Raw genomic sequence first — 26,889 nt, forward strand, 5'->3', positions numbered from 1 at the left:
GCTATTTATCTCTTGCAGTGAGACAAGGGATAATCTTAAAAATTTTTTAACCTAAAATAAATATTCTTCAATTTGTCATGAGACTATGTGTCTGAGTTAGGAGACTTGTCATATTAATTGACAAGAAAAATTACGATGAAAAGAAAATCTCTTCCTCTTTCTTCCCCCTCCTGTGCTATGATTGTATTTACTCATTTAAACTGTGTTTTATTTTGGTATCCAATCATCAGAGTGATTGGGAAATGTCTAGAAAACTCTCAGGCCAAAATGCAATAGCCTGGTCAGAAAGAGTACAAACGTTTTGGCACTTGCAGACATCCTGAACCTCAATTTCATTTCTCTGCCACAAGGTGGGACCATGCATTCAGCGTACCAAACAAATACAAATTTATTCTAAGTAAGTTTTAAACTTCTACAGAGGAAATTTTCATATATTATCACTTCTCTTATTCCTATACATTGCTAAATAATCTAATGGTGAAAATGTATACCTAATTCTTCCTGATTTATTTAGAGTATTTCTTATTTAAGTTCATAAAATAATTTAATGCTTGATGCATAAAATAATATATGTAGAATAAATACGTGGTGATTATAATAATAAAAAAATTCACATAACTCTTATTTTTATATGGAAGAACAATCAAAAGAGCCATACATGCCTGAAGAAGAAAAATAAGATGAGGTAGGGGATGTCTAATAATTAAACCTTGTGTTACTAGCACAGGCACAAATAATAATACGATCCAAAGAAGAAAACAGAAAGCTCAGGAAGAGATCTACATGTGGCAGAAACTTGACCTGTGACAGAGGTGGCATTCAGATCACTGGAGAAAGGATGCTGGGACAACTGATTAGGCGTTCTCTTATTGTGTTCACTTTGGAAGAGCTGGAAAGCAGCTAGGGGGCAGACATCAGTACAATATACTCCTTTTCTGAAAACTGTCCCCCATATCAGCTTTTGTTTTCTAACTTTACAACTGCAAGCATACATTTGGTTTGTTTCTTTTCTTTTTTTTTTCTTCCCAGGGCATTTCCAACTTTTTGCCTATTTTTCACATTTTCTTAGGAAACATTTTTTGTGAAATTCCAACACGAGACACATGACTACTAAGTAGTGCTAAGAAAACTAAGAGGATTAGTTTATACAACTAGACATTTCCAAAATAAGAAAGTTAGCAAGATATTGACCAAATTACTCAAGAAAAGCAGTGTAAAAATGCGTAGGCACTTTCTGTTTCCCCTGGAGCAACTTATAGAGTGCCTTGAATATTCTAGGTGCTTAATGAATGCCTGGTACACTGTTTCTCTATAATAAAAGTAGATTTTAGTCTGAATTCTCTAGTAGAATGAAGGGCCTTTCAGGCAACATATTTAATCTCTTTATCTAAAAAGAAATTCTGACTCCAAGCTATCATTTGCAACTTACTGTTACAAAGTGTCCCCAGGGTATCATAATCTTCCAAGGAGTCACAGACCACTCGCCATTGAGAAAAGACAGAGTTTGGGCTTATTAGAGTGGAATCAAAGTTGCTTCTGGATCCCATCAAGTCATCCGTGCAGATATCACAGACATTTTTCCCGGTCGCAAAATTCCAGTAAGGAAGGGAGAAAGAAGGCTCTTGCAACATTTCCTAGATCACAGAAACCACATTAATATTCTCCGCTTCTGTTTACAATTATTCCTTTCTGTTTAGTCTACTCTCTGACAGTCTTTCTATTAGCTCTCTTCAGACAATAAGGTACTGGTTAGTTTATCAATGGTGTCTGAGGGGCCCAGGGGAGTTAAAACCTTATTTAACAAAGCTGGTAATTTATTACAAGGTGTCATTTAGGCATTAGAGGGAATGAAACTCAACTCATTATGCAGATATTTCTGAAAATGATTTAGAGGGATAAAGGGTCTTCTTTTTCTTTTTTAAGCAGGTAATTACATTTATATTGGTTATATAAAAAATTATCAATAACAACATCCACTTATTGGCATTTCCACCTTCTTCCATTTTCCTGTCTTTAATTCAAGTATCATTAACTCTTAGTCTGGAGCCATATCCAGCCTTAAAATATGTTTTGTGGAGTGCTAGTTTTTGTTTTGCTTCTGTTTTTAAATTTAATTTGAATGATGGGCATTTAGATTCTGGTTCTGCAACAGGACAATGGACTCGTTCACACTGAGCACGGAAGGTGTTTTATTTAGGGATCCCTGCCTTAGAATCTAAACTTTTAAGACTCAGGCTTCTGCCTAAATCTTATACTGATAAAAATGCTAAACAGAAGCAGAGTAAATCTTTCTGCCCATTGTTTTTTAGATCAGAGACCTAGTTTCCATTCAGAGCTGATCTCGCATTTTTAAAAATGCTGGCCTCAAGATCACATGCTTATTTCATTCGGTTCTTTAAAACATACATTTCCTTGTTATTTCTCATTTCTTTGGGGCCTTGAGAAGTTCTATTTATGGTATGGGATTTAAATGTAGGGATTGCAATTGTTTTATCTTATCTCTAAAGCACTCAGTATATTTCTACTTTTTCACTTTAAATCCCTTCCTAGGAAGCATTTTCTTATCCTTGGGTGTTTTAGAGAGCCAAAAGCTTTCCAAGTTATCCCTAGTTATTGGTCTCCAGGGGTTTGTAGTCCGGCTTTAGAAGCCATCATTGTGGTTCACAAAAATTAGTGACAGCTTCCAAGGGATCATTAAGAATCGGTTTGTGGTTCAGCAACTGACATTTGGGAGCCAGAGCATATTCATGTGGCATTTCAACCATGAATTACATTTAAATTGTAATTTGTTTCATCCCTTGTGCTGTTGGGTTTTTAAAATGTAAGTCATAGAGGTTGAAGTTTACACAGGCAAAACTGAAGCTTTTAGATACTTTCCACCTGCTCTTTCATTTTGGTGTGCCCATGAGAAAATGACTTGAAGGCATGAAGATCTGCAGTCAATTACAAATGACAGATTTATCTACCCATAATCTACTAAATGTCTTACTTGCAATCAGAGCTATAAAATATGACGTTCAGAGTATCAGATGAATTCATTTAGTCACTCTCAAACTGCGAATGGATAGTGTACTTTCAAACGAATATTTTATCCTGTATTTTAGTGCATTAATCCTCCCTCTTCTAACCATTTATTTTTTCTCAGAATAATGCTGGCACAGCATTCTGCAAATTAATAGATGAATCTAAACACCTTTCTTTCTTCAGATATTTTTAGCTTAATTTTTATATCTTAACTCGAAGGGGAAGATTCATTGCTGTTATTTCACATAGAAAACAGGTTTACTTTGTGGATTTCCTAGTTGAGATCTAACAACTTAAAATTTTATTTTAAAATTTCAATATTTTTCTCAAGGAACGGAGCAGTTGGTAAAAGAAATAAGAGTAAAGAATCTATGTGACTGGATACTTTAATATGCTTGAAGCTTATCTGCTTAGAAAATAAGCATGAAATAACTGATTGAGTTAAGGTTCACTTTGTGCCAAATAGAAAGCCAATGTCTTTTCACTAAAAATATTGCCTGATTAATTATTTTAATATTTTTCAACTTTTTTCAAATTTTACATATTTTAGGTGTACAACATGGTGCTTTGATGTAAATATACATAGTAAAGTGATTACTATAGCCAAGCAAATTAAAACATCTGTCCTCTTATATAGTGATGTGATATTTTAATAGGTTTCTTCTGTAAGACTCAAAGGGTAGGAAACGTGGAAAAATATAGTTCAATGAAAATATGAGAGACTAAATTGAAAGGAATTATTTTTCACGATTTAAACCCTATACCATGTTGGAAAGAATCATGGCTAGAATGATGAGACATACATTTGGGACTGGAAAGATTGAGAAGTCTCTAACCCACATCATTTAACCAGGAGGAGGAATCTGCTTATATTCAGTAGAGAAGGAAGACATGCAAATGAGACTCTTCTGTTTCAAGCTTTATGAAAGTCATGTTTTCAATGAAACTGCAAAATATTTTTAAACTTTAAATTCATTCTTGCAAATGTCTCATTTTGCTCATTATTGATTTTGCTTTATTTTCACTTCACCAAGAAAAAGATTAATTAATGAGTAACCAAAATAAGAAGAAAACGAAATGCCAAAGACAGGTTAGTAACATAAAATTGCTTTTTCATCAAATGTTCTGATGATTCTGAAAACTAGTGAATTAAGATGACTTACAAACAAGGCATCTTGTCTGTAAAGAGTCTGAAAACTGAAATGCTTCTTACATACCTGCATGTCTTTCTCCAGACGCAGAAGGTGGTACCTGTGCCATGTGAGAAAAGCTGGTCCCTCATGAGAGAAATCCACTTCACCAAAGCTTTCCTGCCCTACCCCAAGGAAAGTCTTTTTGACTGAGTAATAGTGTGTCCAAACAAAGTAGTTATAAATGGAAATGTTCTCAAATTGTGGTGTGTTGCCATCTGGCCCCAATATTTCTTCTGATCTCCTGGTGGCAATGACAAATAAAGGGTGAGTTGTGCGCTTTGCCATATCCAGGGCCTGGACAAAGTGGTTCTTTTCTTCTTTACTTAAGTCCAGAAGATTTCTCCTGACTTTAGGGATACAAAATTCAAGCATGAAAACATCTGCCTTGCGGGGATGGGTAGAGAAAGAGCACAATCATCTTGTAACACACCACGACCCATTTATCCATCTGTTCAAATGTGTTTTAAATTATTTTACACTTTTAAAAATATCCTTAACTAAAACCCTTTCTTCAAGCCTGCTTTCTCTCTCTTTCTTCCCTTTTCTCTCTCCAATTTACTGCATGATTTATATTACCTTTCTTTACGTATGGATTTTATGTTTCTGTGACCTTGTCATGTTGATTTCTGCCCACTGTTGGCACTTTTGTTGGAATTTTCTGTCTTTTTAACATTATAAATCTTCCAAAATTAGGTGATATAACGTAGTAGTTAATACCAAAGAATTATTCTATGACTTTGGGCACATTTTTCCAAGCCTCAGTTTTTTTTTAATCATTAAAATGTGGATAAAAATAATACTTGCTTTATAGAATTGAAAGTTCAAAGAGCACACACATAAAAAGCAATTAGCCCAAGACCTAACTTATAGTAAAGACTCAATACATGTTCTGTTAAACCCTTAGTCTGCTATCTCGCACACAGAACACAATCAAATATTGTTGGCTGTTACTGTTCAATGCTTTGTTATTTAATGCTATTTAGTCTGCAGGCCAAACTCTTCATCTCAAATGCTGAATTTGATCATCATGGTGGGAAACTTCTTTAAGGGTCAGCAGGGGTAGTTGCAGAACTAAAATATAAGGGCTAGATAGATCTCAGCACGAATTCCTGGTTTACTAAATATCAGCGGTGTGGATTTGAAATTTCTGAACCTCATCTATGACAATTAACATGTTTACCTGAAGGAGTTACTGAATTGACTAGTCATAACACCTAACACAGTTCCTAGGATATAGTGGTTGCTCAACAAATGTTTCAGAAGAAAATATTGATCAGAAGTTCTGAGCTTCAACTCCAACCCTTCACATTAAACAAGTTTCTTAACCTTTCTAAGCCTCAGTTTCCTCAACTATGAAAAGAGAGGGTTGAGCTTATGATTTCCAGGTATTCCTCCAGCTCAAATGATTTAAGATTAAGAATCTTGAGTCTCATGCAGGACTTGTGAACTCATTCATATCTCCACTTACCTATGAGAACCCTCTGGTCACAGGCAGCTCCTCTCCAGCCAGGACGGCATGTCCCACAGTTGTGTCCTGAGAAATTGCCATTGCAGTGACATGTCCTATTGAAGAAGCGCAAGGGCCAGACCTCCCGATCATCTCTGCCATCATGGGGATACTGAGGGCTGTGGGGCCGGGAGTCTGCAGTCACCGCCTCGCATCTGCCCCTCCCTGATGATGAGCCACAGAGGTCTGTCCCAGGCCCAGACACGGGGGACAGGTCTGGGCAACACATACCACTTCTCAAAGCCTCAACAGTGGCACACTCTCTTGGAAATTGAGCCCGGGCCTGCTGAAAAAGCAGCAAGGGGAAGAAGATACAGCCCAGAGAGAGGAGTTTAGGAGCACTCATTCTGCTTGAAGTAAGAATGCAAAACAAAGATCTGGTTTGCAGCCCTTTGTGTAGAGAAGACTGAAGCACGTAGAGGAAAATCCAGCTGAAACAGAGAAAGTAAAATGAGATTATGCAAGTTTTTCTTGGTACTTAAAAATGGTATGCACCCTTCCCAAACCACCTTCAAAATGGAATCCATATGTAAAATGACATTTCACACAAATAATAAAAGTAGTAATTTACCTTTAAAATTTGACATATATAACACCTACATGTGTGATACCCACATAATTAAATTACCTGTCCTCATCATTTTGTTTTCTTATATATATATATATATACTAGGTATCAGTTATCAAAAGCATGAATTAGCAGGTCACCATCATTAATTACATTTAATTTAACCTTGGAGCTGAAGGAAGAATTGGGAACAGATTTCCAGCAAGTTAATTTCTGTGATTTAAAGTCTCTTACACTAATGGAGTTTTGGCAGGAGTCCACCCACTCCCCATAGGACTTCTTTCCAGTACCTTAAAATCCTGAAGGATGTCTCTGATGAACTTCTCTTAGAATTGAATGTTTTATATTTGCTTGTGTTTCTTGTCCTCTCACGTCAGAACTGTTAATTGCATGTGGATTGCTGCCTGATAATTAATCCCAAATCTGCTCACCCAAACTAGGGGGCGGGGCTGGTCTTTTTTTCCACCCTTTACTAATCCTTTTCACTTCAGTGAATGTTTCTGCCCTTTAAGGACTTGATCAGCACATGATTCCCTTCCAGCTGATTTCCTTGTGATGCTTAAAGTTTTAAGAAAAGGCCAGAAGCACTAATTTGGAATACAAGTCAGAGAAACTAGTGAGATTTGTTTACTTTGCAGATATTTTTTTTTTTCCTTTGGCAGTATATCTTTAGAGGCTGAAACAAGGTTAATTACCTTTTCCTAATGACACAAAGGCCAGGCTAGTGTTTGTACCTGATAGTAGCTTTTGGTTGTTTTCCGTCTTAAAAACAGATGGTGCTGTTCTTACAATTTCTAGAGAGAATAATTGTAGCAGAAAAGGCATCAGGTACACTTACACCACAGCAGATGACACTGGCCATCATGGTGCCTGTGGGTTTTGACAGAGTTGGGAACTTCAACTCCATTACATTCAGTGGGGCTGGTGTCCATCTCTGTGGCAAAACATCACAGGGTCGCTGCTACTTCTATTGTTTAGAAAATGCCTACTGAATGTCTTCTAGTTTCCTACTTTCTCTTCGAGTAGTCTTAAGCAGATGACACTAGGGATAATAGCTTTATGTATTTCAAGAGGAATGTTCTCCTGAGGTTGAAAACTCATGTATATGAATTCAGTCTTCAACTGTAAGCTTTATTTGGAACACACAATTACTGTGCAAAGGTTATCAGAATTCAGAATCATGGTTAGCTGTCCTCAGCCATAGAATTGCCCAGAAAACTATCTATAATAACTGAATGTATGGTTACAAGCAAAAAGAACAAGGACCAATTGCACTAAGGGTAATAGATTCATATATTTCTAGAGGAATGTTCTTCTGGAGTTGAAAAGCCATGCATATAAAGTCAATTTGTAAATCTAATCTTTATTTGGAATACCTAATAACTGTACAAAGGTTATCAGAATTCATGATTAGAGTTAGTTGTCTTATTTCACTCGAAGGCATCAAATTGTCTAGAAAATTATATAAAATAATTGGGTGTATGGTTACAAACAAAAATGACAGCTAAAGATATATCTATAAATTAAGGTAAGAAAGAATAAAAGGAATTTCCTGTTCATGGTCCCTTGTCTGTATCATCAATATGATTTATTACAATTATATCCAACCATGGTTATTAAGATGTTTGCAAATCTAAAATGTTATTCTTTCCTTCTTTTTTGTGTGTTATTTACATGACAATCTACTAATGTATATACACATTAGGATATTTACTAAAATGCTTTAATAAACAGAAAAATTCTGGTGATAATTTAGCCCATATATATGGGGCAACTATTTTTCCTCTTGAATCTCTAGGCTAGAATAACAAAAAAAGGGTATCATTACTGTAGAAGTAAGCTTCAGTGACCAGAATTTTTTCCCACCGGTACTATGTGTCCAAAATGTATCCAAGTTGTTGCATATAAAATACTGTATTTTACAGATTTTTAACAATGGCAGTTTGAAGTATCATTATAAGAATATACCACATTATATTTACCTATTCTTCTGTTCAGAGATATTTGGATTATTTTCCAGGATTTTTTTGTATTATGAGTAATGCATCTATAGTCTTTAAGTGTTTTTTAGTGAACATAATATAAGAATTTCTTAATCGTAGATATTTAGAAAGGGGATTGCTAGTCATGGAGTTTGTGAATATTTACAAAAGAATTCTAAATTGTTTTCCAAAGTAGTTGTATCAATTTATATTCCTGCCAATAGTGTGTAAGATTTCTTATTGGTTCATAAGCTTGCTAACACTTCATGTTAATAAATTTAATTGCCAATTATATGTATGTAAAATGATGTTTTATTAATCTCAATACCTAACAAGATTTGATTCTTGTGCTTTTATCCCTTCTGCTTCCTTTACTGTTAAATAGTATTTTCATGTCTATTACCCATTTTTGCATTGTGTTTTTGTCTTCTTGATATGTAGAAGTTCCTTATATATTCTCAATTCTAGTCTTCCATTAGATAAATATATTGAAAATATCTTATTTCAATTTTTGGCTTAATTTTTACATTCTTTATGTAGTCTTCTGATGTACAGTTCTTAATTTTCATGTCATTGTAGCAAACTTTTAATTTATGGTTACTAGTTTCCATATATTGCTTAACAAATCCTTCCTCTGCCAGGTGCAGTGGCTCATGCCTGCAATCCCAGCACTTTGGGAGGCTGAAGTGGGTGAATCATTTGAGGTTGGGAGTTCAAGACCCAGCCTGGGCAATATGGCAAAACCCTGTCTCTACTAAAAATACAAAAATTAGCTGGATGTGGTGGCACGTGCCCGTAATCCCAGCTACTTGGGAGTCTGAGGAATGAGAATTGCTTGAATCCAGGAGGTGGAGTTTGCGGCAAGCCAAGATTGTACCACTGCACTCCAGCCTGTGTGACAGAGTGAGAACCCCTCTCAAAACCAAACCAAACCAAACCACAACAAAAACAAAAACAGAAAACTCTGGAATAGGAGGAATATTGTATTCTCAGAGCTATCACTATTAGCTCAAATGCCCAGTGTTCAACAACAACAATCACAAGGCATACAAACACACAGAAATTATCTTTCATTCAAAGAAAAAATAATAATAAACCAACAGAAATAATCCCTGGAAACAATGTGATAACAGATATCCTAGACAAAGACTTTAAAACAACTGTCTTAAAAATGCTCAAAGAACTCAACAAGATATGGAGACAGTAAAGAAAATGTATAGACACAATGGAAATATCAATAAAGAGATGGACTATCTAAGAATAAACTAAAAAGAAATTCTGAAACAGGAAATTTCAAGAACTGACATAAAAAATTTACTGCAGGAATTCAAAGACAAATTTGAGCAGGAAGAAGAAAGAGTTAGTGAAACTGAAGATAGGATAGTGGGAATTATTGTCTGAAAAACAGAAAGAACAAAAGATTGGAAAAAAGCTTTCACAGCCTGAGGGACCTGTGTGACACCATTGGGTGGACCAGCATTCACATTGCGGGTGCTCCAGAAGAAGACAAAAATGAGCAGAGAGAATATTTAAAGAAATAATAACTAAAAACTTCCCCAAATTGATTAAAGACATAAACGTCAATATCCAAGGAGCTCAACGAACTAAGTAGAATAAACTCAAAGAGACTGACACTGAGATACATTATAGTTAAACTGTTGAAAGACAAAGACAAAGTTGAAAGCCGCAAGAGTAAAGTGACTCATTACATACACCAGATCCTTAATAAAATTATTAGCAAACAGTAACCAAAAGCGATCAGGGCTGCCTATCTTAATATCAGACAAAATAGACTTTAAATACAAAAAAGTTATGAGAGAAAAAACATAATATATATATGTTTTGTACATACATATATATATATATATAAACAAAAGTTTCAATACTACAAAAGGATATAACAAGTGTAAATATTTACATGCCTAAGAGCAGACTGTCCAAATATATAAAGCAAAAATTGATAGAATTAAATATATAAAAAGAAAAGTTTCAATACCACAAAGGGATATAACAAGTGTAAACATTTACATGTCTAAAAGCAGACTGTCAAAATATATAAAGCAAAAATTGACAGAATTAAAGGAAGGAAAAAATTACCCCCCAAACCAAAATTAAACCCAAAGCTAGTTGAAGGAACAAAATAATAAAGATTAGAGCAGAGATTTAAAAAATAGAGAATAGAAATATAACAGAGAAAATCAATGAAACAAAAGGTTGTGCCTCAAAAAAATCAACAAAATTGACTAACCATTAGCTAGATGACCTAAGAAAAAAAAGACTCAATTACTAAAATCAGAAATTAAAGTGAGACATTATTACCATTCTACAAAAGTAAAAAGAATTGTAAGAGAATATGACAACCAATTGTATGACAACCAATTTTATGCCAACAAATTGGATAACACAAAGTGGACAAATTCCTAGAAACGCAAAGCCTACCAAGACGAACCTATGAACCAATAGAAAATCTGAATAAACCTATAATTAGTAAAGAGATTTAATCAGTAATAAAAAATCTTTTGACAAAGAAAAGCCCTGGGTCTGATGGCTTCACAGATGAATTCTACTAAACATTTAAAGAGGAACTAACATAAATCCTTCTCAACCTTCTCCAAAAAATTTAAATAGGAGAGAACACTGCTGAACTCATTTTGTGAGGCCGGCATTACCCTTGATAAACAAAATGGAAGAAAATATTTGCAAATCATATATCTGATAAGGAATTAATATGAGGATATGTATAGAAATTCTAAAACTCAGTAACAAAATTAACCCAATTAAAAAATAGGGAAAGGATTTGAATATCTATTTCTCCAAAATAAGACTTACCAATATCAATAAGTACATGAAAAAATGCTCAACATCACTAATCATTAGGGGAATGTAAACCAAAACTATAGAGATATTATGTCACGCCCATTAGTATGACCACTATCAAAATAACAGAAAATAATAAAGGTTGGCAAGGACCTGGAAAATCTGGAAACCTTGTACCTTGTTGATGGGGACGTAAAATGGTACAACTGCTGTGGAAACATGCATGGTCGTTTCTCAAAAAATTTAAAATAGAATTACCACATGATCTAGAAGTTCCACCCCTGAGTATATACTCAAAAGAATTGCATGAAAGCTCTTGAAGAGGTATTTGTATAACCATGTTCATAGCATTACTCATAGTTAAAATGTAGAAGCAACCCAAGTGTCCATCAACAGATGAATGGTGGATGCAGCTTGAAGACATTATGCTAAGTGAAGTGAGTCACAAAAGACAAATACTGTATGATACCACTTATGTGAAGTACTGAGAGTAGTCAAAATAATAGTGATATAAAGTAGAATGGAAGTTGACGGGGTTGAGTATAAGGGGAAAATGAGTATTTATTGTTTAATGGGTATAGAGTTTCAGTTTTGCAAGAAGGAAAAGAGTTCTGGAGATGGATGGTATTGATGGTTGCACAACAGTATGAATGTACTTAATGTCACTGAACTGTACATCTAAAAATGCTTAAGATAGTACAATTTATATTACATGTGTTTTACCGCAGTAAAAGCATAGAGAGAAAAAAGCCCATGAAAGATATAGATATGTTCGCTCTAATTTTCCAGACTCAGAAAGATTAAATAACTAACAAAGTGTAGCTGGTAGTGAAGGTGAAATTTGAACTTAGGATAGGGTTGCCAGATACAATCAGGACTCCTAAGTAAATGTGAATTTCAGATAAACAACAAGTAATTTTTAGTATAAGTATGTTCCATGAAAAACATACTTTTTTCGTTGTTCATAGATAGTCAAATTTATTCAGTAACCCTGTATTTTTATTTGCTAAATCAGCTAACCCTGTTTTAAGGCACACAGTGTCTATGACCACATATTCATAGTTTATTCTATATTTTGAAGAGCAATATAGTTTTTTTACATTGAAAGTTAAAAAAGACATTGCTCATTACATTTTCAGATTATTCTCAAACAAAGAATGTGGATAATTTGATATGAAAAGAACTGATATACTCATTGCTCCTCAACTGAAGTGCAAAGAACCAGCTGCCACCATTGGTTTAAGTCAGCATGTGATAGCAGTAGGCAAACCAAAAGGCCCCTTTATCTGCCATGTAGGGCTTGCACCAATTCATTGCATTCATTCTTACGGATGTTGCACTGTGCTGAGTTGTTAAAAAATTAACATTATATTTTTATCTGTCGCAGATCGAAAACCTTATAGGAGAAAGCCAAGTTTCCTTTTTGGTTCTTTAAGTGGAAAAGGATTTAAACTATTTTTATGCTCCTCAGTTTAATTGTTTTCCCAACTTTACAGAAGTTAGAAACATACACCAGAATTAGGTCATCTTACCATTTCTTTGTCTCCTAATACATAGTGTTTGAAATATATAATTAGGAAAACAGACAACAATGCTTGTGATTTGTCAGTGACTTGCTGCTGGAATTTTCATATGACTTTTAGGGTAAGATTATGCTTTCAGGCAGAAATAATTTGCATTCCTTTCTCTTTTTTATTTCTTCTTTGTAACTCATATGATCTTGGAACAAACCCAAAGTTTTGAGATTGAGATCCAGCCTTTCAGTAGTTAAGCATCTCAGCGTCTGGCCAAATAATTCTGTCTTTGTTGCAGAGAAGCAATAGAAGCAGGTTTCTGCATCTTCTATTGTCACTTCAGCTATCATTTAATAACTCTATCTGTGGGGATGGCATTGGCTAACGCAATAGCACACAAAGGTGAATGAGATGTGTCCCTATTCTCAAGGAGCTCAAATCATTAAAAAGTGGCACATAATATTAATTGCTAAAAGAAAGGTAAACAACCAAAGCAATGGGAATATAGAGCATGGAATGATTGATTTTGATTAGTGATATAGGATCATTATTTTCTGTAACAAATTATTGATCATCTATGTGCCAGGCGCTTGAATACAATAAAAAGGGAATACAAATATGTACAATGCAAAAGTGGCCCTGGTTGCAAGAAGCTTTCATTCTAGTTGAAGAACCAGGATAAACACACATGCGCGTGCACATGCGCAGACACACACGCGCACGCGCGCACGCACACACACACACAGAGAAAACAAGTAAAAATATACATCTCAAACCCTGACATTTAAATAAACAGAAATATACATTAAAAACATTACAAGTTGTAATATGCGGTTTGAAGGAAACGCACAGGGATGTGAAAGAGGCTAAGGAGAGGGATTGAAACTTACTTTATTTTTTAACTAGGTCGGGAAGGTTTTTGCGTAGAGGTGGAATTTACTGCAAAATCTTTTTATGACAGAATGTGCCTTTACATTGAATTTAAAATTATATCCTTCATCTATCATTTCTAACACAGGTAATTAATTTTTTTATTTTTTTCCATTCCCACTATAGAAAGAATACTTGATTTTCCTTGACCCAACTTTCTTAGTTCACAATGTCAAGGTCAAAATAATATGTAGAGATAAATATCTAAAGTTAACATTTTATGTTGGAAATCACAGAATCACAATTTGTAGCATACACATAGACGAAATGATCTTTACTACGTCCAAAGGAAAAAGAGGAGTTTGGAGGTTTTATCAGAAACGAATATGTTATACATTGTTTTAAAAGAAAGTTCATGTGCACCAATAAAGTTTTGGAAGCAGGTAGTATGTAAAACTAGTCTTAGAGTTGCAGCAAGTTATATCCGTGTCTATTGCGTAAAACTGGTCTTAAGGTTACAGTAGGCAGTTTCTGCAGCTGCGTTTGTGGAGAATTAAATTCTCTCCAATCTTTACTGGGAAACTCTGTTTGGCCCATTTACAGAGGGTCCCTTGAGGATTCCAAAATGAGGAACATTCAAAGAGCCACAGATATTGGTATGTCATATAATCAGACACTGAGGGTGGAAATCACAAAATTGCAGTTAATTTCCTCTGAAGCTCGTGGACATCAGGATTTTACATTCATTGTCTTAGCCATTGACAGTTTTATTCCTTCTGCTCCTCAGTTGTAAAAGCAGTCTGTATTCTTTAGGTTTTCTCCATTAATTTGTCATAATATAAATCTTTATATAAATATTTTACGTTTTCTTCTTAACTCAATAACATTTATTATAAAAAGGAGTTTGATATTAAGAAAAGTGGAGAAGCAATGTTTGCTATTTCTCAGTAACTTGCTACCAGAATTTTCAGATAATTTTTAGAAGATCGTGCTTTCAGACAGCAATTATTTGTTAAATGTCTGGCATATTATTGAAATAATAGTTTTATTTGTTCTTTCTTTCTTTCTTCTAATTTGAGTCAACCAGGCTTTGGGAATCTTCACCCTAACAGTAGGAATAACCTAAAAAAGACTGTGTTTCTGAAAGCCGAAGCCAACTGAAGAGATTCTGTTTGATTTACTGGCAAGAAAGAAAAGTCAGTATATCCTTACGAAGCTAGATACAATAGAGCTTTAGAGTATCAGGCTCAAAGGGTTTTTAAAATTCAAGTTTCTGCCTTTTAAGTTAATCTTTATCAAAAATGTCAACAAATCATAATTCATTTAATTTAAGATTTATGGTCCATCTTTTTTTATAAGATCTGAATCAGCTTTCAAGAATATAGATAAACACTAAATGTTGATATTTAATAAATAAATTGACAAAACTGGACAGTAAAGAAATAAGAAGATTAAGATGTGGGAAACTAAGAATGCATATGCTCATATATGAAAATCATAGGCTTCTAAAGAGTTCACAGTATTATAGAATGATTGATCATTTTAAAGTTAAGAAAGAGATCATGCTGTCCCCTGTTAAAGATACTCTAATGGCTTCCCTTTACACATGGAGTAAAATCCTAATGAGTGGGGCCCACACTCAATTCCTGTCCATCTTTCTGACCTCCCTGTTTATTCACCAAGCTCCAAGCCACTTCTGTAGATTCCTTCTCCTATTTTCCAACAGCCAAGGTTCTTGCCTTCCTGAGGACATTTGTACTTGCTGTTCCCTTTGCTTTGAAGCTCTGATATTGAGCTTTGGCAGTTGTCTGAATTAGTCAGGACTCAACTCTAATACGTACTTTTTATTTTATTTTATATTATTTTATTTTATTTATTTTGAGATGGAGTCTCTTTCTGTCTCCCAGGCTGGAATGCAATGGTGCAATCTCTGCTCACTGCAACCTCCACCTCCCGGGTACAAGGAATTCTCCTGTTTCAGCCTCCCAAGTAGCTGGGACTACAGGTGCCCGCCACCACGCCTGGCTAATTTTTGTAATTTTAGTAGAGATGAGGTTTCACCATATTGGTCAGGCTGGAGTCAACCTCCTGACTTCAGGTGATCCACCCGCCTCGGCCTCCCAAAGTGCTGGGATTACAGGCGTGAGCCATTGCGCCCAACCAATGCCTACCTTAAATGGTAGATTCTGTCTATCATGTTGACTTATTCAATTATCTTTGTAAATCTCTCTCTACTGAAAATATTTTGCCCATGTGTTTCCTTACTTATTTTATATCTTTCTTTCCACCCTCCATGCCCACAAGAATGGATGTTCCACAGAGAGAGTTCCTTACCTATCATTTTCACTACTGCATTCCCAGTACCTAGAAGAGAATAGTCTGTGAAATATAATAGGAAAATATAATAAATAAATATGATAAATATTCACTGATTCGCTGACTGAGTGAATTCTGTTTTCAAACAATAGAAGTAAAAAGGGAAACATAATCAGTTATAGACTTTCTATTGTCCATTAAAACAAAAAGTTCTCCTGATGGGGGATCAAAACTTTCTTGTCTACGATAATAAAGAAGTTTCTCTGAAGGGGCTTCATATTGGGACAAAAACACTGTATTTCACAATGTCCTCAACAATATCCCCAAGGCACTCTAAAAAAATTAGTTACTTATATAGTTCTCCAGCTAATATTTGAGCCCATCAGGTCCAGGCAATGAAGCAGGGATTCTTTTTTTCTCATTCTTTGGGCAGCTTTTAACGTTCTGCCATACAAGCACATTTAGCCTTTCGGTGACTTCTGCTCCATCACGTCATGTATAGCATCACAAATGATAAGATCAGCCCCAACTATGACAACACTGTGGCTGTCACCTTTCCCAACCCAGTTACTCTAATTTTTCTTCTCCATGGTTATTTTGTAATACATATACAAACATATGTATATGTGTACACACACACACACACACACACACACACACTGCTTTTAAATCATTCCATTTCCAGATATATTCCTATTCTGTTGATATTCATCCAACATTCTCCCACTGGTTAATGTTATATTGAAATTGAAGTGCCCAGAAGTGTATCCCATTCTTTAAATGTGTTCTTCCAAGCAAAGAATAATATGGGAATTCCAGTACCATTCTTCTATAGCATATTTTTCAATTAACCTAAAGCCTAAGCTTGTGTTGTATTTTTTGACAGCTTCCTCATCCATTGAGTTTATGGTAAATTTAATCCTTAATTCTTTACTCATGCAGTTGATTAGAGAACTCTTGTATCAACTTGTTTTACCTTATACTTCTGATTTTGGTGTTTGATTATTCCCTCTTATATTTTACTTGCTAAATGTTGTCAATTTTTATAGCATGATGAGGTACCTTATTATTCTAATCTATTAATTTCCTGCTATTTATATCCAGCTCTGTGATACCTGTGAATTTGATTTGCATGCCACTATCTCTTTATTTAAAAATTTGACATAATTTTAATAGCTAAAGTCAGAGTATTTTGCAGAATTAGTTATCTATATTGACATTGTTTGCTTAATGCCAACTCATTAAATAATCTATCAACCCACTGAAAAACCACTTAACTAATTCAGCACTCATTATTTTAGCTATTATGAGACAAAATCATGAGTATCGAAATGACTTATTCAAAACTGGGCACACAATGCCTAATATTTTTACTATAAAGATGTAGAGATTAAAATAAGGAATTGTTCAGAAACATTAAAATGTTTCTGAAAATTGCGCACATGAGAAATTGTATGACAGATGAATACAATTTAACTAAAAAATAATGATTCAGATTATGACTGTAGTTCCTTTATTAAAAAAATAGATAGAATACACTGCCCTTAATGATATTAGTACTTGATTAGAAACATTGCCACTGATGGCAAGGAAGAATAAATATTAATACAACAACATTTATTAAGCACTCATCATGGACTGGGTACTGTGAAAGTGCTTATAAATGTTATCTTATTTAATTTCCTCACAACTCAATGAAGGTAGTCTTTTTTACTGTTGTTATTTTCCATATGAATAAACTCATAGAGATTTTAAATGAATTAGTTATGTAAATATATATCTATATAAATGCAGGCAAATACATAAACTTGAAGTCTTATTCAGGTCCTTAATGAGATCTGCAATGCTGATATATTTTAACTACAAATTGTAGTATGTTGCACAGGGGTCAGATCTCAGAAAACATCTAATCCAGCTGAACCTATTTCCGTGTAAAGAAACTGAGATTCAAAAGACATAAAAGGAATTAATCATATTGACCAAGGTAGAAAAGTTCCAATGTAAGAAAATTAAAACCATTCTACTTTTTAAGAATTGGAGAAAATGCCAAAGAAATATATACAAAAGAAAATAACTGAATGAATTCCACAAATGCAGTTCCCATGGATGTTGATAACTTAGCATTGTTCATTGAGCCAAGTGACATCAGTTATGTACGCACACATATGTACAAGCAACCCATGACTTTCAAGACAAAGAAGGCAATATTGTTCTTTCCTCACAAGTTTGAAAGTCAGCAGTTTAAACTTTGAAAATGTTGTGTTCTCATAAATTTAAGAGCACCATGTCTCCTCTTTTCTAATTAAGTTTTTCATGCTGTAGTCAGGCATGCAATCAGAGCCTATCTCATGAGTAGTTACTTAAGACTTAAAGTCATTAAGTTTTTTATCCCCCACATGTGACTTGATCTCATGGACATAGAGAATACAATGATAAATACCAGAGACTGGGAAGGATGGGTGGGGGAGAGTAGGGATGATAATTAGTTATGGGTACAAACATACAGTTAATTAAAAGAAGTACATTTTAATGTTTGACTGCAGACTAGGGTATATACTTAGTAGCAATATTATGTGTATTTTAAAGTAACTAGAACAGAGGACTTGAAATGATGCCAACATTTAAAAATGATAAACACTCAAGGTAATGGATACCCCAGATACTCTGGCTTGATCACTGTATATTCTATGCATGTAACAAACACTCATATGTACCTCATAAATGTGTAAAATATTACATATCAATAAAACAGGACAAAAGTGAAAAAAAGGCATCAGGAAGAAAGTAGCACCTTGAAATAAGTACAAACAGTTGGAGAAACAGATTATTAATTTTAAAGATAAACTGCCAACTGCTTAATGACATCTCACCTTCACATTGTTTATTAATTATATATTCACAGCATTAACTTCTGGAGATTAGTTAATGCTGAGGAACAACTATAAGATATTCAACCCATATTAGTTATTTAAAAGGAATATGATAAAACCATTATTTTTAAAACTGAAAAATAAATTCTCTGTATATAACTCTAGACTGGAAGTGTTACAATGTTAAGGACAATGACAAAAAAATAACGCAAAATAACAAAAACAAATATGCTGATAGAGAAAGGCAGGTGTAAAATCTACACTCTGTTAATTACGTCTTATTTGATGTCTGTTTGGGCATACATTACAGATAAACCTTCTATTCAATGTAAATAAAAAATTTTACATAAATATATGACTGCAGTAATAGTTTTCCGAGACTGAGCTCTGTGCCATACAAAATAATGTTTTGCATCTAAATTTGATGAGAAATATCAGTACTCTGATAAACTTAACCTTTAAGGTTCTTAGGAATGTGTAAGAAAAATTAGGTTAATCCTACTCCCAATTCTTATCTATCTACCATGGAACTAGGCCACATAGAATTTCACTATTATAACAAATAGTTTCAAACATTTTCCATCTATAAATGGCAAGATGCACTTAAGTTCACATAGTAATTAGGATCAATGAAGACTATTAGCATTTTAAATTGCAGTAGAACACAGGAAAATGCTAAATTCTTCCAAATGTATTCCACAAAACTCTGAAAACCCTAATCCCAAAAGCACATACAGATAGCACTTAAAAACAAAACTACAGGACCACCTCATGTAGGAATATAGGTACAAAAACATCCAAAATAAAACAGCAGCAAATAAATTCAAGCAGCATATTGAACTACATAAATTTTAATAAATAATTCATTTAGTGTAGTCAATGGGAATTTAATTTTAGGAAAATGATTAATATATTCTATCAATAAGTAAGAGGTATTGTGGAGTTCTTAGTAAATGCTTAAAAAGACATTTAAGAAAATCCAATATCTGTTTTTGGTAAAAATATACTCTTGATGAGCCTAGAACAGAATTTTTCTTTAACTTCAGTAAAAAATGCATATTTAAGTCAACAGCTACCACTGTAGTTAAAAGTGAAACATTTCAGTAATTCTTACTAAAATTAAGACGAGGCCAGCATGGATGTTATCACCACTACTATGAACATTGTTTTAGAAGTTCTACCTAATGCAATGAGACAGGAAATAGAAAAAATATATATATATCTCTACAGTAACATTAGAGAGAAGTTTTTGATGCTGCTCCTGCTGTTGATGGTAACAATATAGAAGAAAATCAAATTAGATATTTGTTTATTAGATTGATAAGGAAAACAGATTAAAACAGTTCATGTAAAATGTAAATATTAAAAAAGAGGTGAATATTTGACAAATAGGCAAAGACTTTTCCAATACAAAGCCTTTTTATTAAAGGGAAACTATTTATAAAAATTACAGACAAAAACACACAAATTGCACTTACAAATCCATGAGAGATACTATCAATTGACTAACATGCAAAATTTTTGCAAAGACGGGTTGAATAAATAGAGTTTACAAATGAATTTAAGAAAATCTATGCAATCTCATAATCAATAAAGATAATTTTAGATGTTACTTTTTGACTGCAACATTGGCAAAGCCTTTAAAAAAAATAAAGCCTTCAGTGTGTAATGCTGTCCACCTTCACACAGAGCAGACAGGCATGTGAATATTTATAAAATTCTTCTTAAAAGTAATTTGTAATAGATATCAAAAACATTAAACTGCACATAAAATGACTTTTTCAAGGACACTATATTCAGTTGTCAAGTATATATAACATAATCAAGTATATGTAACATAATTACATAAGACTTCCATTGCATTTTTTCATGCTAGTGATAAATAATAAACACATTTTCAAAAATAGTGAATTAATTATGGTAAGGCCATATGAGCCACTGCAAGTTCCCTGAGAGCAAGTGACTTCATCTGCCCTAATCTTTGCTCTATCAACTAAATCTAGAATGGACAAATCTAGTATGCCTTGAATAACTATTTGTTAAATGAATTGGGAGAATATGAAAATATTAATAATTATGCTTGTGAAGATTGATATAAGAATAATTAAAACATCAAGCTACATGAAAACATGATACAGATTTTATATGGAATGAGATCTCAGGTTTTAAAAATCTGTTATTTACATTTAAGTCATACGGTGTACAGGAAAAATAAAAGTATTAAGTATTGAAGTGATAGTTTTACAGTTTCCTAAACCATTTTTGTATTTTATACATTTTCCTGCAATATACATGCATGTTTAGTGTCAGGAAAGTACAAATATAATCATTCAAAATTTTAGATGTATATTGAGCTAAATATAATAAATACAACACTGTTCAAAAGGAAAGTGCTACGAGGACAGGACCATGTCTCTCTTGTTTACTTTTCTCTCTCAGCAACTCAGCACATCGTCTGGCTCGGAGCGCATGGTCAATATTCATTCCTTAAGTGGATGAACCAGTTTTGATTTTGATTACTGTATTTCACAATAAATTTTTTTAGGCCAGAATACCTTACAAATATCTTATAATGAATTCAATATTATGTTCAACTTAGATCAAATTAGAAATAACCTAACACTGGTTTTTATTCTCATCCTTTTTTCAAATGTCATGTGTTCTTTCAAATTTAATTTTGTGTGCTTTTGAATGATTCTTAAAACTTGACCTTACAACATTTTGCAATTAATAAATAGGCTTCTCTGTGATGAGTGGTTTTATTCCTTTCATTAGCAGAAGCTCCTTGGGTCTTCCACATTACTTCCTAAAATACTGTTTTTCTAGTATAGTAATTATCATCGTACATATCTGTCAATCACTACGATTTCTGTCTACGTATTCGTGTATCTAGAATCCTGACTACTACGCATCCTGTGATCTCCTTTATAGAAAGGACTACATGTGATTTTTCTTTTTATTCCAGATTTCAGGACAGTTTCTAACATAAAATTAGCAATTGATGCTTCTTGTTTTCATTATAACATGTAATCCATGTTTTTCTAATCTATCAATAAATTCTATCATTAATTATTCCATTCCTAATATCACATTAATCTTTTCATAAATAGTTTATATATTTCCACTAAAGAGAAGAGATTGATGCATATAAGAAAGTAGGAAACAGTGCTGGAGACAGTAAGTGTTAAATGCTGTGGAATAGACCACAGATGCTATTTACAAATGGGAAGAACTAATGATCAGCCAGTTAAGGCTAGCATGAGAGTTGAGGTAAATTTGAAGTATAAATTGAAGTCTGCTTGCTGGGGCTCCAAATGTTATTATAGCCTGAGATATTGATCTATCAAAGAAATCAAGTACTTTGTTCACCTTTGAAAATGAAATATTAATTAGGGTTCACGAATTTCCTTTCAGTGGGTAGATATTAAAGTGTTCATTGCATCACTAGTGCTGAATTTTAATCAATATTTAGAAACGATATGTGATGATCTAAGGAAATGTTAATGGAGTATTTCTTGCAATGTCCTTTAATAGCATACTTGATATGGAAGGCCTCACACCAATGACAAAAATTAGGGGTAAAATATGCTTTTTAAAATGTCTCTACCACATGTGGCAAATTACTCCAGGTAAATGTGATCTGACCTGTTATTGTGTGTACTATGTTTGGTATATTTCCCAACAATTTCACAGTGCCTTACATTTTAAACACCTTTTAAAATACATCTTAATAAATAAGAAATTGATGAAAAAAATTTATAATTTTTAACTACATATGAAATTTTGGGTTGACAATTTATGTTAATATACATAGAAAATTTAATTAACAGCATCACATTCTAAAATCAGAAACTGTTAGTCTTTTCAATGCAAATAATCTAGGTACCATTCAGTAAATTGCAAGTAAACTTGTGACAAATGATGAAACTTTGAGGTCTAGCATTGTTAAACACAGTTTAAATGTTTGAAATATGTAAAAGTCTGTGTATGAAATGTGAATGAACACTTTCCTTTAGACTTCCGGTGATAGGGCTTATGGTAGCTTGTTTTATTTATTTATTATTTTGTCTCCTGTTATTTTATAATGGGTCAGAGGTTATTTAGGCCTTATATGCATATTTCTGAAAGGGCAGCACACATTGAAAAAAATGTCACTGCATTAATGTGTGCCATTCTTGGCTTACTTGGCTATGCCCACTTGTCACAATTATTGCCAAAGCAATGCTATTGTGTGTCCTCAGATTCTCTGCCCATGCAATTTAGACCAGCCCATTTCCATGTTCTTAAGGTAATTATGTCCCTCCAAATGTCAGCTAAATGACTTTGACATTCAAGATTTCTAACAGCTTTTGAATGCCATGTTATCTGTGCTATTTGTAATTCATATTCATGCAAATCCCCAGTCCCCACCACATTATGCCACCCCATCTGTTGAGAAGGTTCCCACTTTTTCCCCTTTCGAATTGTGGTTGGCTAGAGAGGGTGTACCCTTTGAAAATTCTCTTAAGGTATCTGCACTCTCCATAGATTCTACTGTAGATAAGGTGTTCCAATTGTTGCAAGTAAAGAAATGCATGTTTGTCAACGTAAAAAATTTTCCTTTTAACTTAGTGCTATCTTTGAAAATATTTTACCATTTTATTTTTTAGGGGGCTAGCAATAACTTTTCTACACAATTTTATTTTTGGTTAAGTTTATCCTTTTTTTTTGTAAAACAAAATATTTACTTGTAAATTATTGCAATGGGGGAACCATGTGGAAATGTGTCTAAACGCACGATTCACCTTTGCATTATTACATGACATAAATTGTCTTTGACTTGAAGATACATGTACACACATATCCTAGTCAATGTAAACGTGAGAGTTAGTGGAATTATGTGGATAATTTAAGTAAGTTTTGTGGTTGTTTTAAGATCCTTCTGTGTGATATCTTTCAAAATTTCCTTTTTAATTTTTTTAAAAGACTAGATTACTCTTATAAGATATACTGTATAGTATCAAAAAGTAACCTAATAATATAGTATTATGTTAGTAGATGGCTAAACCATTGGGGATAATCCTTTGTCTCACACCACAATTATAAGACCCTCAACTCTTTCATCAACTGTATTAATTTATGTTTGATTAGCTGACCTCTCCAGTCACTCATGAGGAAAATAATTTCCCATCATAAAATGAATATATTCCTGCTGCTACTCACTGTAGAAATACACTTTATATAGTTGCTCATGTGAGCAGCAGTTTAATCAAAAATCGATGCTGGTGGGGGTGGAGCCAAGATGGCCGAACAGGAACAGCTCAGTCTCCAGCTCCCTGCCCCAGCGACACAGAAGACCGGTGATTTCTGCATTTCTGCTTGAGGTACCGGTTTCATCTCACTAGGGAGTGCCTAACAGTGGGTGCAGGACAGTCGGTGAAGCGCACTGCGTGCGAGCCGAAGCAGGGTGAGGCATTGCCTCACTCGGGAAGCGCAAGGGGTCAGGGAGTTCCCTTTCCTAGTCAAAGAAAGGGGAAACAGACGGCACCTGGAATATCAGGTCAGTCCCATCCTAATACTGCGCTTTTCCAACGGGCCTGGAAAACGGCACACTAGGAGATTGTGTCCCGCACCTGGCTCGGAGGGTCCTATGCCCACGGAGTCTCGCTGATTGCTAGCACAGCAGTCTGAGATCAAGCTGCAAGGCGGCAGCGAGGCTGGGGGAGGGGCGCCCGCCATTGCCCAGGCTTGCTTAGGTAAACAAAGCAGCCAGGAAGCTCGAACTGGGTGGAGCCCACCACAGCTCAAGGAGGCCTGCCTGCCTCTGTAGGCTCCACCTCTGGGGGCAGGGCACAGACAAACAAAAACTCAGCAAGAACCTCCACAGACTTAAATGTCCCTGTGTGACTGACAGCTTTGAAGAGAGTAGTGGTTCTCCCAGCACGCAGCTGGAGATCTGAGAATGGACAGACTGCCTCCTAAAGTGGGTCCCTCACCCCTGAGCAGCCTAGCTGGGAGGCACCCCCGAGTAGGGACAGACTGACACCTCATTCAACCGGGTACTCCTCTGAGACAAAACTTTCAGAGGAACTATCAGACAGCTGAATTTGTGGTCTCACGAAAATCCGCTGTTCCGCAGCCACCGCTGCTGACACCCAGCCAAACAGGGTCTGGAGTGGACCTCTAGTAAACTCCAACAGACCTGCAGCTGAGGGTCCTGTCTGGTAGAAGGAAAACTAACAAACAGAAAGGACATCCACACCAAAAACCCATCTGTACATCACCATCATCAAAGACCAAAAGTAGATAAAACCACAAAGATGGGGAAAAAACAGAGCAAAAAAACTGGAAACTCTAAAAAAACAGAGCACCTCTCCTCCTCCAAAGGAACGCAGTTCCTCACCAGCAACGGAACAAAGCTGGATGGAGGATGACTTTGACGAGTTGAGAGAAGAAGACTTCAGACGATCAAACTACTCTGAGCTACGAGAGGAAATTCAAAACAATAGCAAAGAAGTTAAAAACTTTGAAAAAAAATTAGAAGGATGGATAACTAGAGTAACCAATGGAGAGAAGGGCTTAAAGGAGCTGATGGAGCTGAAAGCCAAGTTTCGAGAACTACGCGAAGATTGCAGAAGCCTCAGTAGCAGGTGCGATCAACTGGAAGAAAGGGTATCGCTGATGGAAGATGAAATGAATGAAATGAAGAGAGAAGGGAAGTTTAGAGAAAGAAGAATAAAAAGAAATGAACAAAGCCTCCAAGAAATTTGGGACTATGTGAAAAGACCAAACCTACGTCTGATTGGTGTACCTGAAAATGATGGGGAGAATGGAACCAAGTTGGAAAACACTCTGCAAGATATTATCCAGGAGAACTTCCCCAATCTAGCAAGGCAGGCCAGCATTCAGATTCAGGAAATACAGAGAACGCCACAAAGATACTCCTCGAGAAGGGCAACTCCAAGACACATAATTGTCAGATTCACCAAAGTTGAAATGAAGGAAAAAATGTTAAGGGCAGCCAGAGAGAAAGGTTGGGTTATCCACAAAGGGAAGCCCATCAGACTAACAGCTGATCTCTCAGCAGAAGCTCTACAAGCCAGAAGAGAGTGGGGGCCGATATTCAACATTCTTAAAGAAAAGAATTTTCAACCCAGAATTTCCTATCCCGCCAAACTAAGCTTCATAAGTGAAGGAGAAATAAAATACTTTACAGACAAGCAAACGCTGAGTGATTTTGTCACCACCAGGCCTGCCCTAAAAGAGCTCCTGAAGGAAGCACTAAACATGGAAAGGAACAACCGGTACCAGCCACTGCAAAAACATGCCAAATTGTTAAGACCATCGAGGCTAGGAAGAAACTATAGCAACTAACGAGCAAAATAACCAACTAACATCATAATGACAGGATCAGATTCACACATAACAATATTAACGTTAAATGTAAATGGGCTAAATGCTCCAATCAAAAGACACAGACTGGCAAACTGGATAAGGAGTCAGGACCCATCAGTGTGCTGTATTCAGGAAACCCATCTCACGTGCAGAGACACACATAGACTCAAAATAAAGGGATGGAGGAAGATCTATCAAGCAACTGGAAAACAAAAAAAGGCAGGGGTTGCAATCCTAGTCTCTGATAAAATAGACTTTAAACCAACAAAGATCAAAAGAGACAAAGAAGGCCATTACATAATGGTAAAGGGATCAATTCAACAAGAAGAGCTAACTATCCTAAATATATATGCACCCAACACAGGAGCACCCAGATTCATAAAGCAAGTCCTCAGTGACCTAAAAAGGGACTTAAACTCCCACACAATAATAATGGGAGATTTTAACACCCCACTGTCAGCATTAGACAGATCAATGAGACAGAAAGTTAACAAGGATATCCAGGAATTGAACTCAGCTCTGCACAAAGTGGACCTAATAGACATCTACAGAACTCTCCACCCCAAGTCAACAGAATATACATTTTTTTCAGCACCACACCACACCTATTCCAAAATTGACCACATAGTTGGAAGTAAAGCTCTCCTCAGCAAATGTAAAAGAACAGAAATTATAACAAACTGTCTCTCAGACCACAGTGCAATCAAACTAGAACTCAGGATTAAGAAACTCACTCAAAACCGCTCAACTACATGGAAACTGAACAACCTGCTCCTGAATGACTATTGGGTACATAATGAAATGAAGGCAGAAATAAAGATGTTCTTTGAAACCAACGAGAACAAAGACACAAC

General features: G+C 34.9%; 1 protein-coding gene across 3 annotated transcripts in view; it reads right to left on the reverse strand.

Annotated features, from left to right (window-relative positions):
- TYRP1 (tyrosinase related protein 1) overlaps positions 1-26,889 on the reverse strand; it is a 182,147-nt gene that overhangs the window by 11,852 nt on the left and 143,406 nt on the right. Inside the window, exons 1-4 of one of the 3 annotated variants that reach the window (XM_032137965.2) lie at positions 6,583-6,676; positions 5,686-6,155; positions 4,242-4,564; positions 1,430-1,634 (exon numbers count right to left, since the gene is read on the reverse strand). In XM_032137965.2, the coding sequence (XP_031993856.1) occupies positions 1,430-1,634; positions 4,242-4,564; positions 5,686-6,070 (913 nt within the window). In that variant the 5' untranslated portion in view covers positions 6,071-6,155; positions 6,583-6,676. Of the gene's footprint in view, positions 1-1,429; positions 1,635-4,241; positions 4,565-5,685; positions 6,156-6,582; positions 6,677-15,809; positions 15,849-26,889 lie in introns of those variants that run through there. The other 2 variants (XM_058431570.1, XM_058431571.1) reach the window with 2 other exon arrangements.

Source organism: Hylobates moloch, unplaced genomic scaffold (assembly GCF_009828535.3).
Source record: "Hylobates moloch isolate HMO894 unplaced genomic scaffold, HMol_V3 SCAFFOLD_19, whole genome shotgun sequence".
NCBI lineage: Eukaryota > Metazoa > Chordata > Mammalia > Primates > Hylobatidae > Hylobates > Hylobates moloch.